This window comes from Peromyscus leucopus, chromosome 4 (genome assembly GCF_004664715.2).
Source record: "Peromyscus leucopus breed LL Stock chromosome 4, UCI_PerLeu_2.1, whole genome shotgun sequence".
Lineage (NCBI taxonomy): Eukaryota > Metazoa > Chordata > Mammalia > Rodentia > Cricetidae > Peromyscus > Peromyscus leucopus.
The window spans coordinates 15,600,141-15,614,659 of record NC_051066.1 but is presented as its reverse complement, the minus strand read 5'-3'; the positions used below and the strand labels follow the sequence as shown (position 1 = coordinate 15,614,659).

Below are 14,519 nucleotides of genomic sequence, written 5' to 3'. Positions count from 1 at the left end.
AGATATAAAAACCAATGGCCACAGTGTTTTAAACTACTTCTATATTATTGACTTTCTTTGACTGGCTTATAAATCAATCTTTATGTCCACAACACTATTTTGATTACTATTGTTTTGTTTGAGGTCTAGGCTGGCCTAGAACTTGATATATGGTAGAAGATAACCTTAAGTTTCTGATTCTACACCTCCTAAGTGTTGGACTTATGGATGTGTGCCCACCACACCCAGTTTATGCCATGCTGGGAATCAAACCCAGTGTTTCCGGAAGGCTGGGCAAGCATGCTGCTGCCCCCTATAGTAGGTTTGAAGTAAGTTTTGAAATTGGGGAAGGTAAATCCTTCAACTTTATATTTCAAGATTGTTTTGGCTATTTCCTGGCAACTGAGTATGTATTTGAGGATCTGCCTTTCCCTTTCTGTCCAGAGTATTGCCATTGTGATAACACTAAGTTCCAATTCACAGACATGTGATGTCTTTTCCCAGTTAATTAAGGTTTCTTTTACTTCTTTTCATTAATGTCAGCAGCCTTCATTTGCTCCTCGAAGTTTCACATTTACAGAGTGACCTAATAGCTCACTAAAACTCAGACTGTAGGCCAGAGAGATGACTCAGTTGGTAACATGCCCACTGCAGAAACACCAAGACCAGAGTTTGGATTCCCAGCACCCATATCAAAGCCAAGCATAGTGGCGCACATATGTAACCCAGCACTACTGAAGCTCAGGAACTATCCAGCCTAGCCAAAGTGATGAGCTCTAGGTTCAGTAGGAGACCGAGACCCTGTTTCAGATAAGGTAGAGAACAATTGAGGAAGAGACTTGACATAACCCCCTGGTTTCCGCATGCATATGCACACCCCCACACACAACATGCACACACCCATTAAAAACACAGACATAAAAGGGGAGGAGGCAGTGAAGAACACCCACGGCCCTTTCAGAGGACTGGAGTTAGGTTTATGGCATCCATGTAGGTGGTGCACAATTGCCTGTGACTCTAGCTCCTGAGAATATAATGCCCTCTTCTGGCCTTTTGGGACACACTTATACACACAGTGAGACAAATATATACAAAAATAAAAATAAGGGAATCTTTATTTTTAAGGAAAAAAACCTCAGATTTCTGGATCCTTTCCCCAGAGATATATTAAGTCTGAGGCAGGGCCCAGCACTTCCTCCTCCTCTTTTCCTTGTGTATATGTGTGTATTGTGTATACTTTCTCTTGTTTTCTTGTGAGGACCCTGGGCACCGTATGTCCATATGTGTACATCCAAGCCAGAGGTTGACATCAGGTGTCTTTCTTAATCACTTATCCATCTTTAAAAAAAAAACATTTATTTATGTATGTATGTATGTATGTATGTATGCATGTATGTATTATGTATACAATGTTCTGCTTGCATATATCCCTGCAGGCCAGAAGAAGGCACAAGATCTTGCTATAGATGGTTGTGAGCCACCATGTAGGTGCTGGGAATTGAACTCAGGACCTTGGGATGAGCAGCTAGTGCTCTTAACCTCTGAGCCATCTCTCCAGTCCCCATCTTATTCTTTAAAACAGGATCTCTCCCTGAACCTAGAGCTCCGTGACTCTGCTCCACTGACTGTGTAAAGAGCTTCAGGGGTCCAATCAGCTCCATGCTGTGCTCCCCTCGGCACTGGGGTTGCATACAAGTACCAGTTTTCACACAGGCGCTGAGGAACTCGGGTCCTCTTGCTTGGGTGGCAGGCACTTTACCAACTGAGCCATTTCCCGAGGGCTCCGCACTCTTCTAACAAGCACTCAAGAGCTTCATGCTGCCTAGGCCACACGAGTCGCTGGACTGTGCATCACAGACACTCCAACACAAGAACAACTCATCCATATCTCCAGCCCCAAGGTCTGTGCAGTGTCTCCTTCCTTCTAACCCATGCCTGCAGAGCTTCCTGCGTCCATCAGAGGAAGGACCCACACTTAATGCTTAGAGAATGCCAGAGTGTGGCTTTCTTTTCTCTTCCTCACTCAGCCCTACCTTCAAGTTGTAGGCCAGTCCTTCCCAATCCTCACAACCTTTTCTGAACCACTGTAGCTCACAACAGTCTTCCCACTCACTCTGCAGCTCCCTCCCTTACTGTCCAAGGTCCCCAGGATTCCACGTGCCTAAGGACCAGCCCACCTACCCTTTACACCTCATCCTGATGTCACTTATTCATCAGCCCCAGGCACACTGCTTCATTTGAACTCCATTATCAAAGTGGGCAAAGGCCTCAAGCATGGGGCTGGCATATAATGTGGACTGGGTCAAAATCAGGAACCAACAAAGGTGATGCCCCAGGACAGGTAGACATGGACAAAAAAAAAAGGACTCACCAGAAAGGAACAAAGGAAGATGAAGGAGACAAAATAAAAGTAGGCAAAGTCGCTCCCACATTCGCTGGCGTTGGCATATGGGTCACAGGCCCGGTTGCCCAGACAAGACAGCATGATCTCATGCCAGGCCTCCCCAGTGGCACTCCTGAGAAGGACAGAGCTGTAAGCACACAAAGGCAAGTCCAGAGGGAGCTGTCCAGTAAACCCAGAGCCTGACTGGCAAAGTCCTTGGAACAGCTGGATAGAAGGAACCTCCTGTACTAGGTTCCTGCACAAGTGATCTCCAAACGGACCACTAACTGAGAAAGTACCGGAAGTGATCTACTGCACTGGGAGCTTGCCCACTGCGAGCTCTCGCTCCCGTGTGGACACAACACGTTCCAGCATACTCCTAACTTTCAGACTCAGTCTTCCTCATCCTCGTCAGCCTTTAACTCAGTGGCAGTCTAGCTGCCACTCTCTACATTCTGCCCACCAGCCTGCCATCAGGAAGTACCACCATTCCCCTTTGTCACCCCCGAGCGAGAGTGCCTAAGTGACCGCCCACTCTGTTTCACAGTGTCCCAACAGGTCCAAAGTGCAGCTGGTCTTTTCACTTCCTCACTGTTTCCAGGATTCTTGTCATTTACTGCAAACTCCCAAACCTTTCCTGGGATGCGGGAACTTGCAACCTACCCTTTTCCTACCCTTACATCACCCCCTCTCTGCTCAGAAACAATGTGCTAGAGGCTAGGTTGGCACAGGGGTCACAGGATCCCTCCCCCAGGTACTTCTTCTCTGTCTATCGAGAGGCTAAGGCAGACAAGAGCCCTTTAGAAACAATAAATAGAAAGTAAAAGAACGGGAAGGCCCACTCAACAGACATGGCTTGATTTTGGTGCCAGGAGGGAAGTGGTCCCCTGGATGGAATTGACCTTGTTTATCACAAGTGAAGAGTGGACGTGTTCTTTAGGTTAAAAATAGCACACCTGAACAACAGCATTAAGGCTTGTAGAAACGTTCGGAAGTTATTGTGTCGGTTGATACTGGTGTCATCATCGAGGGCGATGTTTCCAAACACCTGAGAAGGAGAAAAGTAACCGAGTGCCAGTGCTGAATCGTGAGAGCTCCCCTCACTCGACCAGGCAAGAGAAGGTGTACATGCAACACTAGGGACAAGAGACGGGTTGGGGTCGCCTGGGGGCACGCATGCCGCTGGGGCACCGAGGCTTCCCACGGGTGCAAGTCTGAGTGGCCGGGATCAAAGGGGGTGGGCTCTGCTTTGACTAGGAAGGAAGCCTTTCTGGTCACTCTTGAACACAAAACTATAATGAGGCTGCTAACAGCTTGGGGAATGTTCTTTGGAATCTCCTGTACAAACAGCACAGTGGCCTTTAAGGCAATCTAATAGGCTGTTTGCAGGGTGAGAAATGCAGATGAGTCAAGAGCCATGCTGAGCTTAACACCCAGACCAAGTGAAAGTCTATGAACTACCACACTTCCACAAAGATCAGGGAAACACACGCTACTGGATATCCACAGACAAAAGCAACAAAAATTGTGCGTGTTTGTTTCAAATAGCATCAAATCTCAGAAGAGTTTTAAACTGAGAAAACTTCAATCTGAAATAAGAGTCTTAGAACTCAGATAAAGCTCAAGGCTTTGGTACCTCCCATCCATACTGTTAGGAAGCGGCCAAGTTTACAGTTAGGATGCTGATTTACATCTTTTGAATGTTCTTTTGCCCCAAAGAATTAGCACAGTGTCCTTTGACAAAATAAAGAAAAACTAAGTTATTGTCAAGTTCAGTGATCTGGGGGGATTCTGCTTATGCTCTGGAAAGGATTTCATCAGGGACATCTGACCTCTAAAGGAGCCCTTTAACTGGCTGCCGACAACACAACAGCCACCAGCCAGATGCTGGTGCCTCATCTAAAAATAAGTGCCTGGACATCCTAAGCTCTGCTGGACCTCACTTTTAAAAACACCGAAGTCTGGCTTCCCAGAGAACTGGGAATGAGCAAAATGGGTTGCTGAGAGCTCAACCTGTGATGTCTTTGGCTTCCTCTGCCACAAAGCAGTGCTTCTGGGGCCGAATTCAATGTTTACACTAGCATCTGGTTCCCAGCAGATGATCGGTTCATTGTATTATTATCATTTAGTGACAGTGGCCTGTATCCCTTTCACCCAGCGGACAGGAGCCCTGTGTCCATCTGGGCAGGAGGCACCCACCTGCATGCCGATGATGGCGTAGATGAAGAACAGCATGGCAATGAGGAGGCACACGTAGGGCAGCGCCTGGAGACACATGAGCACATCAGCTCCGGGGCATCCCTAAGGCTACACAGACCCAACTCCACCCCATTGACCACTGAGCCCTTCGGCAGCAAGGGACCCCGTCTGCTTCTCTGTGACCTGAGAGCAGAAGCCTATCTCGGAGTTATACAGGCATTAGTGAAATAACCTACGACTCACTCAGAATGTCTTTACAAAACTGCTTTAGGATGGCAGATGCCAAAGAGGCACACATGACCTGCCCTAGCTCAGCCTTCCAGAGGAAGGTCCACTATGGGTGAGAGAGAGGAAGCATGGTACAGGAAGAGAAACAGAAACTACCCTAAGGGAGCTGTCCAGCCCACACCGGAGCCCTGCTTTACCTTAAAGGACTGGACGAAGGTCCACAGCAGGATGCGGATGGTGTAGCCCTGGCGAAGCAGCTTGATGAGCCGCGCTGCTCGGAAGAGGCGGAGGAAGCTCAAGTTGATGAAGTTGTTCTGTAAAGAAGAGGCACTGTTTCCACTCTATGGAATCTCTCTCACAAAGTGCAAACCAGCTGCTTCCATCCCACAACCTTCCCCCAAGTCCCTGTGACCCCCAAGGAAATGTGGTTAAAAGAAATAAAAACGAAGTCATTGCCTTAGTCTAAGCAGCAACTGGCTGCCAGAAATCCTTCCAGAAGAAAAGCTCGTCACTATAAGTCACTTCTCATGCAGCAAGTCAGAGAAAACTCCCTTCACACTAGGGCTGTTCCCCAACAGTAAGGGACGTAAAGAAAAACTCTCCAAAGTCCTTCCCTTCTGCCAAGTAGTGCTGGGAGATCACCTATGAGCCTCCAAGACTGGCAACCTCTCCTAGAACACTGCCAAACTGCCCAGGAACTCTCCGGTGGGCATTCCTGAAGTGACCCCTGCCTGAGCTTAGCAGCCAATCTTCCACTCTGGGCTCAATCAGTAAAGGTCTTGCCCGTCTGCGACCCTGGCTGGCTTCTCTGGGGCTGGGCCAGGCACCAGCAGACATCTCCTAAGGGGTAGGGACGGACACTGCTGCTCTTGCCATAGCATCTACCTGTGCCACCCATACTCAACAGGCCTCTGCTCTAGAAAACCCAGGGCATCTGACATTGCTCCCTCAACCAAAGGTTCAAAACCAAGCAATCAAAAATTAATAAACCATTAAGCCCCAGACTCTAAAGATTACCTGACCCTGGGCACCTTGAATTATTGGCAGGCCTTATCAGGGTTCTGGATCTGAGGAGGCATCCATGCATTGATAGGGGACCTGTGGAGCCAGGTGTTTTCTGCCTATTTAAACACCAGGCGCCTATAACATCACCTGAAAGCAACTTCCTGCCATTTGGCATTTTTCAATATGCAAGCAGCTCAGGCTCATACACGTTTGTGTTGTCAAGATTCGGTGAGAAATAAAAAGGGAAGAGAACACGGACGTTGGATGAAACAGTACAGCAGGACAGTGCATGCGGACACAGAAGCAGGGTAAGCCTGAGAAGATGCTCCAGGGCTGCCCATCCTGGCAGAGTATACATTCAGGGGGGAACGGGTTTCATGCTTACTTTCAGGGGACACTTCTGTCTTGTCTGCTGTTTCCACTCTTGGGGACATATCTGTATGGTTCTTAATCAGAGTAACAGCATTTCTGGACTGTTTATGCAAGGTGGGGGGGTAGAGCCACCTTGAAGGTGACTCTGGGAAGGATGTTGGAAACCTAGAAGCAGGACTCATTTCAAACACTACACACAAGGGTCTGCAGACACAGGGGCCCCAAACTATTTCCAAATCAGCAAGGGGGCAAATACCACCTCAGGGCATGACCCTGAAAGATGACACAGCCTGGCAGATTCCTAGCTCGAAATGAGGACAGTCTCACTATAGGTATGGTAGCCAAGAACCACTGTCTAATACCAAGGATGAGGAGACTAGTACCTGCCCACCTCCAGGCTTCTACTTTAAAACTGACTGTTCAGCTGGGTTTGATTGAGGGACAGGGATTATAACAGTACAATGCTTGCCCAACTCAAAGCAGCCTGTACTGGGGTACCTGTCAGAGAGAAGACTTCCTGAAGATCTGGGGGACAGTAAAGGCTCTCTGTACTAAAGGCAGGACAGAAGACAATAGGGATGGTGAGGAGGTGCTGTAAACAATAGCATATCTAGATGACCCTGGGGAGGAATACCAGACTGGACCATGGTCATCTCTACTTTGTTAACAATGATTCCAAGCTTTTCTCTTGGGAGCTCCATAAGTGCTCAGGACTGGATGGGGCAGTAATAGATAGGCAACCCTAGAGTACCATAGATGGTGATAACTGCCAGATGCCCCAAGCACTGAGTGATGGGCTAGGCACCACCATGCCAATCACATGCAGGATGGCAAAGGACAAGCATACAGCTGTGCATCGTGTACTTTCACCTCTGGCTTGGTTATCTCACTGGTGGTAAGCATACCTGCCCTGTGCTCCCAGGACCCATGGTTTCTGCTGCACAGAAAGTGGCTCCACTACCAGGACTGTCCTCGCTTCTGCCTCCCTAAGCTGCAGGTAGTCTCACTGTAAGGATCACTGCCCTTGAGGGAACACCAGTCCCTAACACTTGGGCCTCGGCCTCCCTGCTCACAACCTGGAGACACCAGAGGAATCCATACCCAGGTGATGAGGCACAACTGGCGGAGGGGGTTGGAAGTACACTAAGCATCGTAAGCCACTCCCAACAAGGACAGCTGCACTATGGCCTGGCATCCAACCCCACCATGGCCTCTAGTTAGTCTCAAGATAGGGAGAACTTGCTCCTGAATGTCACCTGAGCATAAAGCCCAGACCTATGGACACCTGCTGGTCAAGCACCAACGGAGAAAATACTGTATTTCTAAACTAGCTACTCTCTTTCATTAACTCTAAAGGGGACACATTTTGAGAGGTGTGGGGAGGGAAAGAGACAGACAGACATTAGATGGTCATGTGTGCTATGAAGAGGAAGAGACAAAGAGATGAAGCCGCCTGGCCTGGCTGGAGACCATAAAAAAACAGGCCACAAGTATTTCTGCAGTACCATGGTATCTCCTCAAACTCAAACTTATAATAACAATTCCAGTTATAACATCCTAACAGGGATATCAAATATCTGCCTGTGTGGTTGAACTCCCATAGCCACAATTGATGAGTTGCTACCAAACTCCCTTACCTTCTTAAAATTCTCGAGGACCTGGAAGAGGCCTAGTGGCACTTAGGAACCTGACCAAGACATGCTCACATATCTATGATATGCAAAGGGACATGGATGGGGATCCATGTGTTCTAATACACTGGGGCAGTCTCCTCCAATTCAGGCCCTAAACAAACTGTTCTGAATCATGTAACCCAAGTCTCCAAACCCTTGACTCCCTAAACCTTATGCCTCAGCTCTGACACTCTAAGGAAGAGCTTGTCTACAAAGGATGGATGCTACTGGGGTGTGGTGGTTTGAAGGTGTCCCCTGTAAGTCTTAGACATTTGAATACTTGGACAACCACAGAATATGAACTGAACAGCCATTGGTTGAGGAGGAACAGGAGGTGTGGCCTTTCTAGAGGAAGTATGACCCTAGGGGTAAACTTGGAGGTTTCAAAAGGATTGCCCTTCTTGCCCCAGGCCTGCCCGCCACACTCCCTGCTGTTAGGGTGATCGATGAACCCCTTTGCAGCTGGAAACCGCAAATACTTCCCCTTCTGTAAACTGCCCTGATCCTGTAGCCTGATCACAGCAATAGAAACCAAGACTACCACATGGGGTCTTCACCAGAGGCCACCTTGGCAAGGATGTGTATTCTCTGTGTTAGGCACATCAGTAGAGAGATAAATGTGCAACAGAAACCATGGATTCACAGGGATGAGGACCAAATACACCCTACAAAACCTCACAAGTTTGAATGAGTTTCAGCAAAAAGATCTGCACCAGGTACTGCCCACCATGCAGCCCATAAAGCCCCATTTCCTCTCTGTAGACAGAGTCAAATGGCCTCTTAGAGGTCTTCAGAAACCCTTGCTACCTTAGAAAATACACAAAGAGGCCAGAGGTGAGTAAGTGCAGCAAAATCTTGCTCATGCCTCAGAAGGCAGTGGGCAGAGGCCCAGAAACAAGAGGAGCAGAGCAAGCAGAGAAAAGAGGTATAAGAACTGTTTAAAGTCGTGAAACCAACCGTTTCCTATATGTGATGTTTTCATGGATGGGTTTTTGCATATTATTTACAAATTGGGGTGGTTTGAGCAGCAGGTGCACAACATACAGACGGAGACATGGGTTTTCGCATTGTATGTTGGTTGGATGACGTGAGTCAGCGGTAGGTTAAGGGAAATCAAGAACAGAAACAGGAAACAAAAGAGATAATGAGTCATCAACACAAGCCCAAACTCAAACTCTGAATTCTTAACTAGAAAATGTAGGATTTTGTTAAACCACACAATTTTCTCAAAGTGGGTCCGTTCAAAGCATGTTTCTGAAATCTATAGGTTATGCGGACAATGGGATCCATTTGCATTTTTGTTTGTAATGCAAATCCAAAGATGAGTCACAGACACTTATCATTATTATTTTTATTTCCAGGCAAAGAAATCAATGTCAGTTTTATGAAAGCTTAGAGCCCTCTTCTAGGCAGGCACTCTTGCAACATCTACTGGTTTTGAAGTTGGAGATGGAAACTGACACTCAAATTTTTGCCTAAGGAAAAAAAGGGCATTTGCAAAGCAAATGTATAGAATGGCTGCAAATGAAAGACACACAAACAGAATACCGGTCAACTGACATGACGGCTTTCCTTTCATCTCGTCTCCTTCAGGCACAGTAAGGGGGCGGGGCTGAGCTCCAAGAGCATGTGGCCCAAACATAGCTGAGTTTTCACAATACCTGGTCTCCCAGCCTCCCAGCAGCCCTGCTGGGCACTAAGGCTCCTGATGCTTTGGACCAAACCAGACCCAATCACAGGCTGCCGTAGCTGACCATCCAGCAGCACAGGAACAGAAAGGCTGGTTAATTTCTGCTCCTGCACCGTATGCCTCTGCCTGGAACCACGCTCTACACACCAGTGATGTCAGCCAGTTTTTGGCCTTTGCTTGCAGCCTCCTTCTTAGGTATTTTCAGCAATCAGTAGTCCAGATCTCTCTGGAAAGGAGACTCACCCATGTGGAAGCCCCTTAGCACTACCCTTACAATTAGGAGCCTGGTGTTTGGGTCGCTTTATCTGGTAAATAAAGAATCCTGTTTTGGGGGAGGGGGCAGTACACTGATGGCAGAACCCACATTGGGACTAACACTTCCAAGTGAGATGCACTGTGGTGAGCAGCCACCTTTGAGAGGCTATAAAACCAGGAACTGGAAAGACAAAATGTCTCAGCTTTTCTATTTAAATGGCAGGTTCCGGTTTTTCTTCTTGAAATAACTGCATCATTAGCATCGTAAAACCATGAAACATATCATATATACAAACAAGTCTGCAAAAATTTGAAGAAAAGTAAAAACAAATCCCATGTAGTCACCATTCAACTTAAAAAGCAGGAGCATCTCCATCGCTTTCGATTTCCTCCTATTTCTCTTGCTGCTATCTAGAGGTGGCAGCAATCTTTCATACTTACCAATAACTGCTTGTCCTTACAGTTTTACCACAAACTCTTACAGTGCATTATGTGTTTGCCTATTTTGCCTTTGCAGTGGTAGCTTGTGCAAACTTTCCTTGATTTGTTCAGACATGGCTCTGACAAGGAGTAGACACCAGAGAAGCATGCACACTGATGTGATTGTCACTCACGCACAGACACGGCTATTTTCTCGGTATTGATATATGCCAGAAGTTGACACACTCCACTGCTGCTGGGCGCCTAGACATGGCTGTGCTGCTATGGCATCCATGTGAAGAGCTAAGCTGAAGATGTGCATATTACAACTTCTTAGCTTGTATAAAAATTCTCCATATAGACTAGACCAGTGGACAGCTGTGTGAGTTCTGGATGGCCTGCGCCCTGTCGACTGTCTGGTGGTTGACAGACCAGGTGGTATAAAATGGCAATTCAATGGCATTTCAGTTTGTGCTTCTCTGATTACAGACAAGATTGACTACCTTCTCCTATGTTAACTGGTCATTTATGTTTTTTAATTTGTAAACTGCCCAATCATACCTTCGGCTCATTTCCCCATTTTGTTGTTATGTTTTTCTCACTCACAGAAGGTCCTTGTTGCTTAGAACCTTCCACGACCCACTTCCGTAGCCTCATAGGCTGGCTCCTGCTCATCTCCTTGGTCACTACAGGTTGGAATGTCCCAGGACTCAGTCATCCATCCCTTACTGACCTCATTCAGTCTTACATACCCAATACCATTTTATATACTCACTATAACAAATTTCATGTAGCTGGCATTGTTTTCTTCACTGAACTTCAGGGCTATCTGTCCAATAGCCTACTGGACATTCTTTAAGGAAGTACACCAGGAAACTCAAACCTAAGATGTCCAGCTACATCCCAAACTTCCACAACAAACCTGCTCCTAAAATATTCACATCATTAACCACATCAACCATATATCTTTCCCATTTCTATTCACTGTCATCCATTTTTCCAAGTGCTTACACCACAAATTTCATGTCACCTTTGCCTCATCTTTCATGGTGCTATCTGGTTCACCCATTGCTCTATCTTCAAATTATAGTTAGAATTTGATAGTCTCTCATTCACAGCTCATCTCACAATTCCACAGCCCAACTCCCAGCAGAAAAGTTCTGCAGTAAACATGGCCCACTGACCTCAACGTCTCAGGGCAGAACCCAGTATGATATTAACTTCTTTCCTGGGAATTTCCTAGGCACTTCCCGGAAGGTGGATGTTTCCTGGCCTCCCTGCTAGAAGCCTTTAGCTAGTAACTAACAGTAGTTGATAAAGACTCCCCCAGCTTCCTAGTCACTTGCCAAGGACAGGCATGTTTCACACGCACTCAGAACTCCCTGCTGGGTAACTTCTCGTAGTAACTCGCTTTGTGGGTGACACTCTGCCCTCTGGTGCTTCACTACCTCCCTACCAGTGTTTCCAAGACCATCTTCCAAATGAAGAACGTGAGCCACACTCTGGCCTCAAGCTCTGCTTGGGGAAGACCAGTGGGGACAGCTACTTGCTGCTGCAGTTGCCCTGTGCCTCATTCCCGACAGAACAGCCAGAGGCGAGCTGTAATAGCCAGTTACATCATCCCTCTTCACAAGACCACTTACTCACAACAGAAGCCCGAGTTACATCTGATACGAGCCTACCTACTCCCTGCTCGTGATGCTTAGCAGCTCTCCCCGATAGCCCCTGGACAGCACCATGAACACAGGTTAAACCTGAAGGACCTTCTTCCAGGCATGGCTGATTTTTCTACATTTTCTTAACATTTCTATATTAATGACTTAATATAGCTGGACTTTTTGAGGGTATCATCTGAGGGTGTCATCTTGGCCCTTCTGATATGTTCAAATGCATTCTCAATATGGAGCTTCTGTGTGAAAACATCTTGATTGCATGACCATAGATAAAAGGTGATGTACCAGAGCAGGGATACTCTGTGGTTGTTAAACCACTAAAGAAAATGGCACCCCTTCCCTAGCAACAGTTAACTGCAAATAGCCCCTCAGGGAGGGATAAGGCCTCATGAGTCCCTCCCCCACCCCTGATGAAATGGTTAACAGCTCAGTCTTGGGCATAGGGCTAACCACACTGCATGGGGGTTCATGTGTGTAGACATTCATGTGTGTATGGGCTTGCAGGTATATATTTTGTATATGCACATGGAGGCCAAAGGTCAACCTCTAGGTTTCACCCTCCTTACTTTGTTTTGTTGTTGTTGTTGTTGTTTGTTTTTTTCAGACAGGGTCAGCATCAGACTGACCAGTATAAAAGTCCATAGAATATCAGCTCAGGGCAAGCAAAGGAGGCACACAGAAGACAGTGGCCACAAGCTGATCCACTGGGGTACGAATACATCACCCAGTACACTGGACATGTGCTTTATGGGGAGAGAATACTAAACATCAAGTTAAACTAGTACCCCTTGGAGGGTATTGGAGTTCTCTCCAGCCCTCCAGGGACCCAGTGTGGACTTTGTGCTCATCTTCCCAACTTTGGAATCAATGAATCCTGTTACAAAGGCTGGGGAAATTCCACAAAAGAACACCCAAAGCTATGGTAGTCACATGACTGAAAGGGAACTTCCTCAGAAAACCAGCATTGATATGCAAGGAATTTCCATATTGGCCAGTGTATCTGACCCTAACTGCTGAGAAGGGCAGAGCTGTTACCACACGATGGACAAGTGAGAAGTCCACGTAGGACTTAGAGCTCCCAAGGCCTTTCCAGATGCCATGGCCGGTCTTACACTGTGACTGGACTATCACACTAACCAGAGGCAGACAAGTGAATGGCAAACAACAGGGAAAGGATATGGATTGCCTCATTGGGCCAGAAACCAGAGCAGTAGAGGCTTGGCCATTTGTCTGGGGTTCTAAAAGTGAGCAGAGAGACACAATGATGACATCAGCTCATTTGAACTAACTAACACACCAGAGAGCTCCAGTCTGTCTCCCAGGGAACCAGAAGGTATTATCTGAGAATATGCTGCATATTCAACATGAGCTCTGAGTAAAGCAGGGCCAGGTAAGAGCCTGCTCTCCAGCGTGTTTCTGTGACAATGGCACCAGTGCTGTCCTTTGGCTCAACAACCAATGTGCCAGAGTCCACTTCCCTTCCCGGTACAGCCCTTTGCCCATGCAGTTCAGAGCTAAGATCCTGCAGCTCTCTTCCACTGCGGAGACATCTCTGCAGGGAGGCCTGCCCCATCGCAAAGGTCCCTGGGAATGATTCAATCCTCCCTTCATACTTGGCTCAAGATACAGCATTTCTTATCCTTCTCCTACCATAGCCATTTCCTAGTCTTTACTTACTTTCTCTTCTTTTAAATTTTTATTTATTCTTCTTTCATAAAATACACCCTGACCACAGCTTCCACTCCCTGTACTCCTTCTACTGCCCCCCAATTACTTTTTCTTTTTTAAAAAATAACTTTTACATGAATATCCACTTCAGCAGCTGCTCCTAGAGAGAAGACTTTCTGTTTCCAATTTAATGCGCCACACTAAAAAAAAATATTGCTTTTTATTTCAACTCTTTGAAATCTGTTTATGCCCTGAAATTGGACAATTTTTGGAGATTATCTCTCTATATTTTTATATATGTATTTATTAGAGCAGCTTACAAGCCATGGTCTGGCTAGTCCAACAATGACTGTCTACCAATGGAGAGTCCAAGAATCCAGTAGTTGCTCCGTCTACAAGGGGGGATGTCTCAGCTAGTCTTCAGTCTATGCCAGAACCCTGAAGTAGGAAGCTCTAGCCAGTGAAGGAATGGACTCACTAGCAAGAGTAAACAGGCAAAGAGAGCATATCTATATATTTTTAATAAGAGTATCTCTGAATAGAGAAGTAGAGACTTGAAAATATAAACACTTGTTGGGTTACAAATTCTTACTGGGTTTGGCTTATATATTCTTGATATCAAGTTGTTAAATACATCCAACACACACTCACACAGACACAGACACAGACACACACACACACACACACACACACACACACACACACACTCACACAGACACATACACACACACACCCGTTAAGATTCCTGTCTTCTTGGACAGCAGTTACCACGGAGCTCCAGGAGATTCTTAGGTTACCAACCTGAAAGACCTCTGAGAATCACTTAAAAAACAAGATTCATTGCCAGGCGGTGGTGGCGCACGCCTTTAATCTCAGCACTTGGGAGGCAGAGGCAGGCGGATCTCTGTGAGTTCGAGGCCAGCCTGGTCTCCAAAGTGAAGTTCCAGGAAAGGCGCAAAGCTACACAGAGAAAC

General features: G+C 46.7%; 1 protein-coding gene across 1 annotated transcript in view; it reads right to left on the bottom strand.

The window, feature by feature from the left end:
* Cacna1b (calcium voltage-gated channel subunit alpha1 B) overlaps positions 1-14,519 on the bottom strand; it is a 161,911-nt gene that overhangs the window by 25,423 nt on the left and 121,969 nt on the right. The window contains exons 34-37 of the mRNA XM_028868647.2: positions 4,987-5,103; positions 4,562-4,627; positions 3,319-3,410; positions 2,351-2,495 (exon numbers count right to left, since the gene is read on the bottom strand). Of these exons, the coding sequence (XP_028724480.1) occupies positions 2,351-2,495; positions 3,319-3,410; positions 4,562-4,627; positions 4,987-5,103 (420 nt within the window). The remainder of the gene's footprint in view (positions 1-2,350; positions 2,496-3,318; positions 3,411-4,561; positions 4,628-4,986; positions 5,104-14,519) is intronic.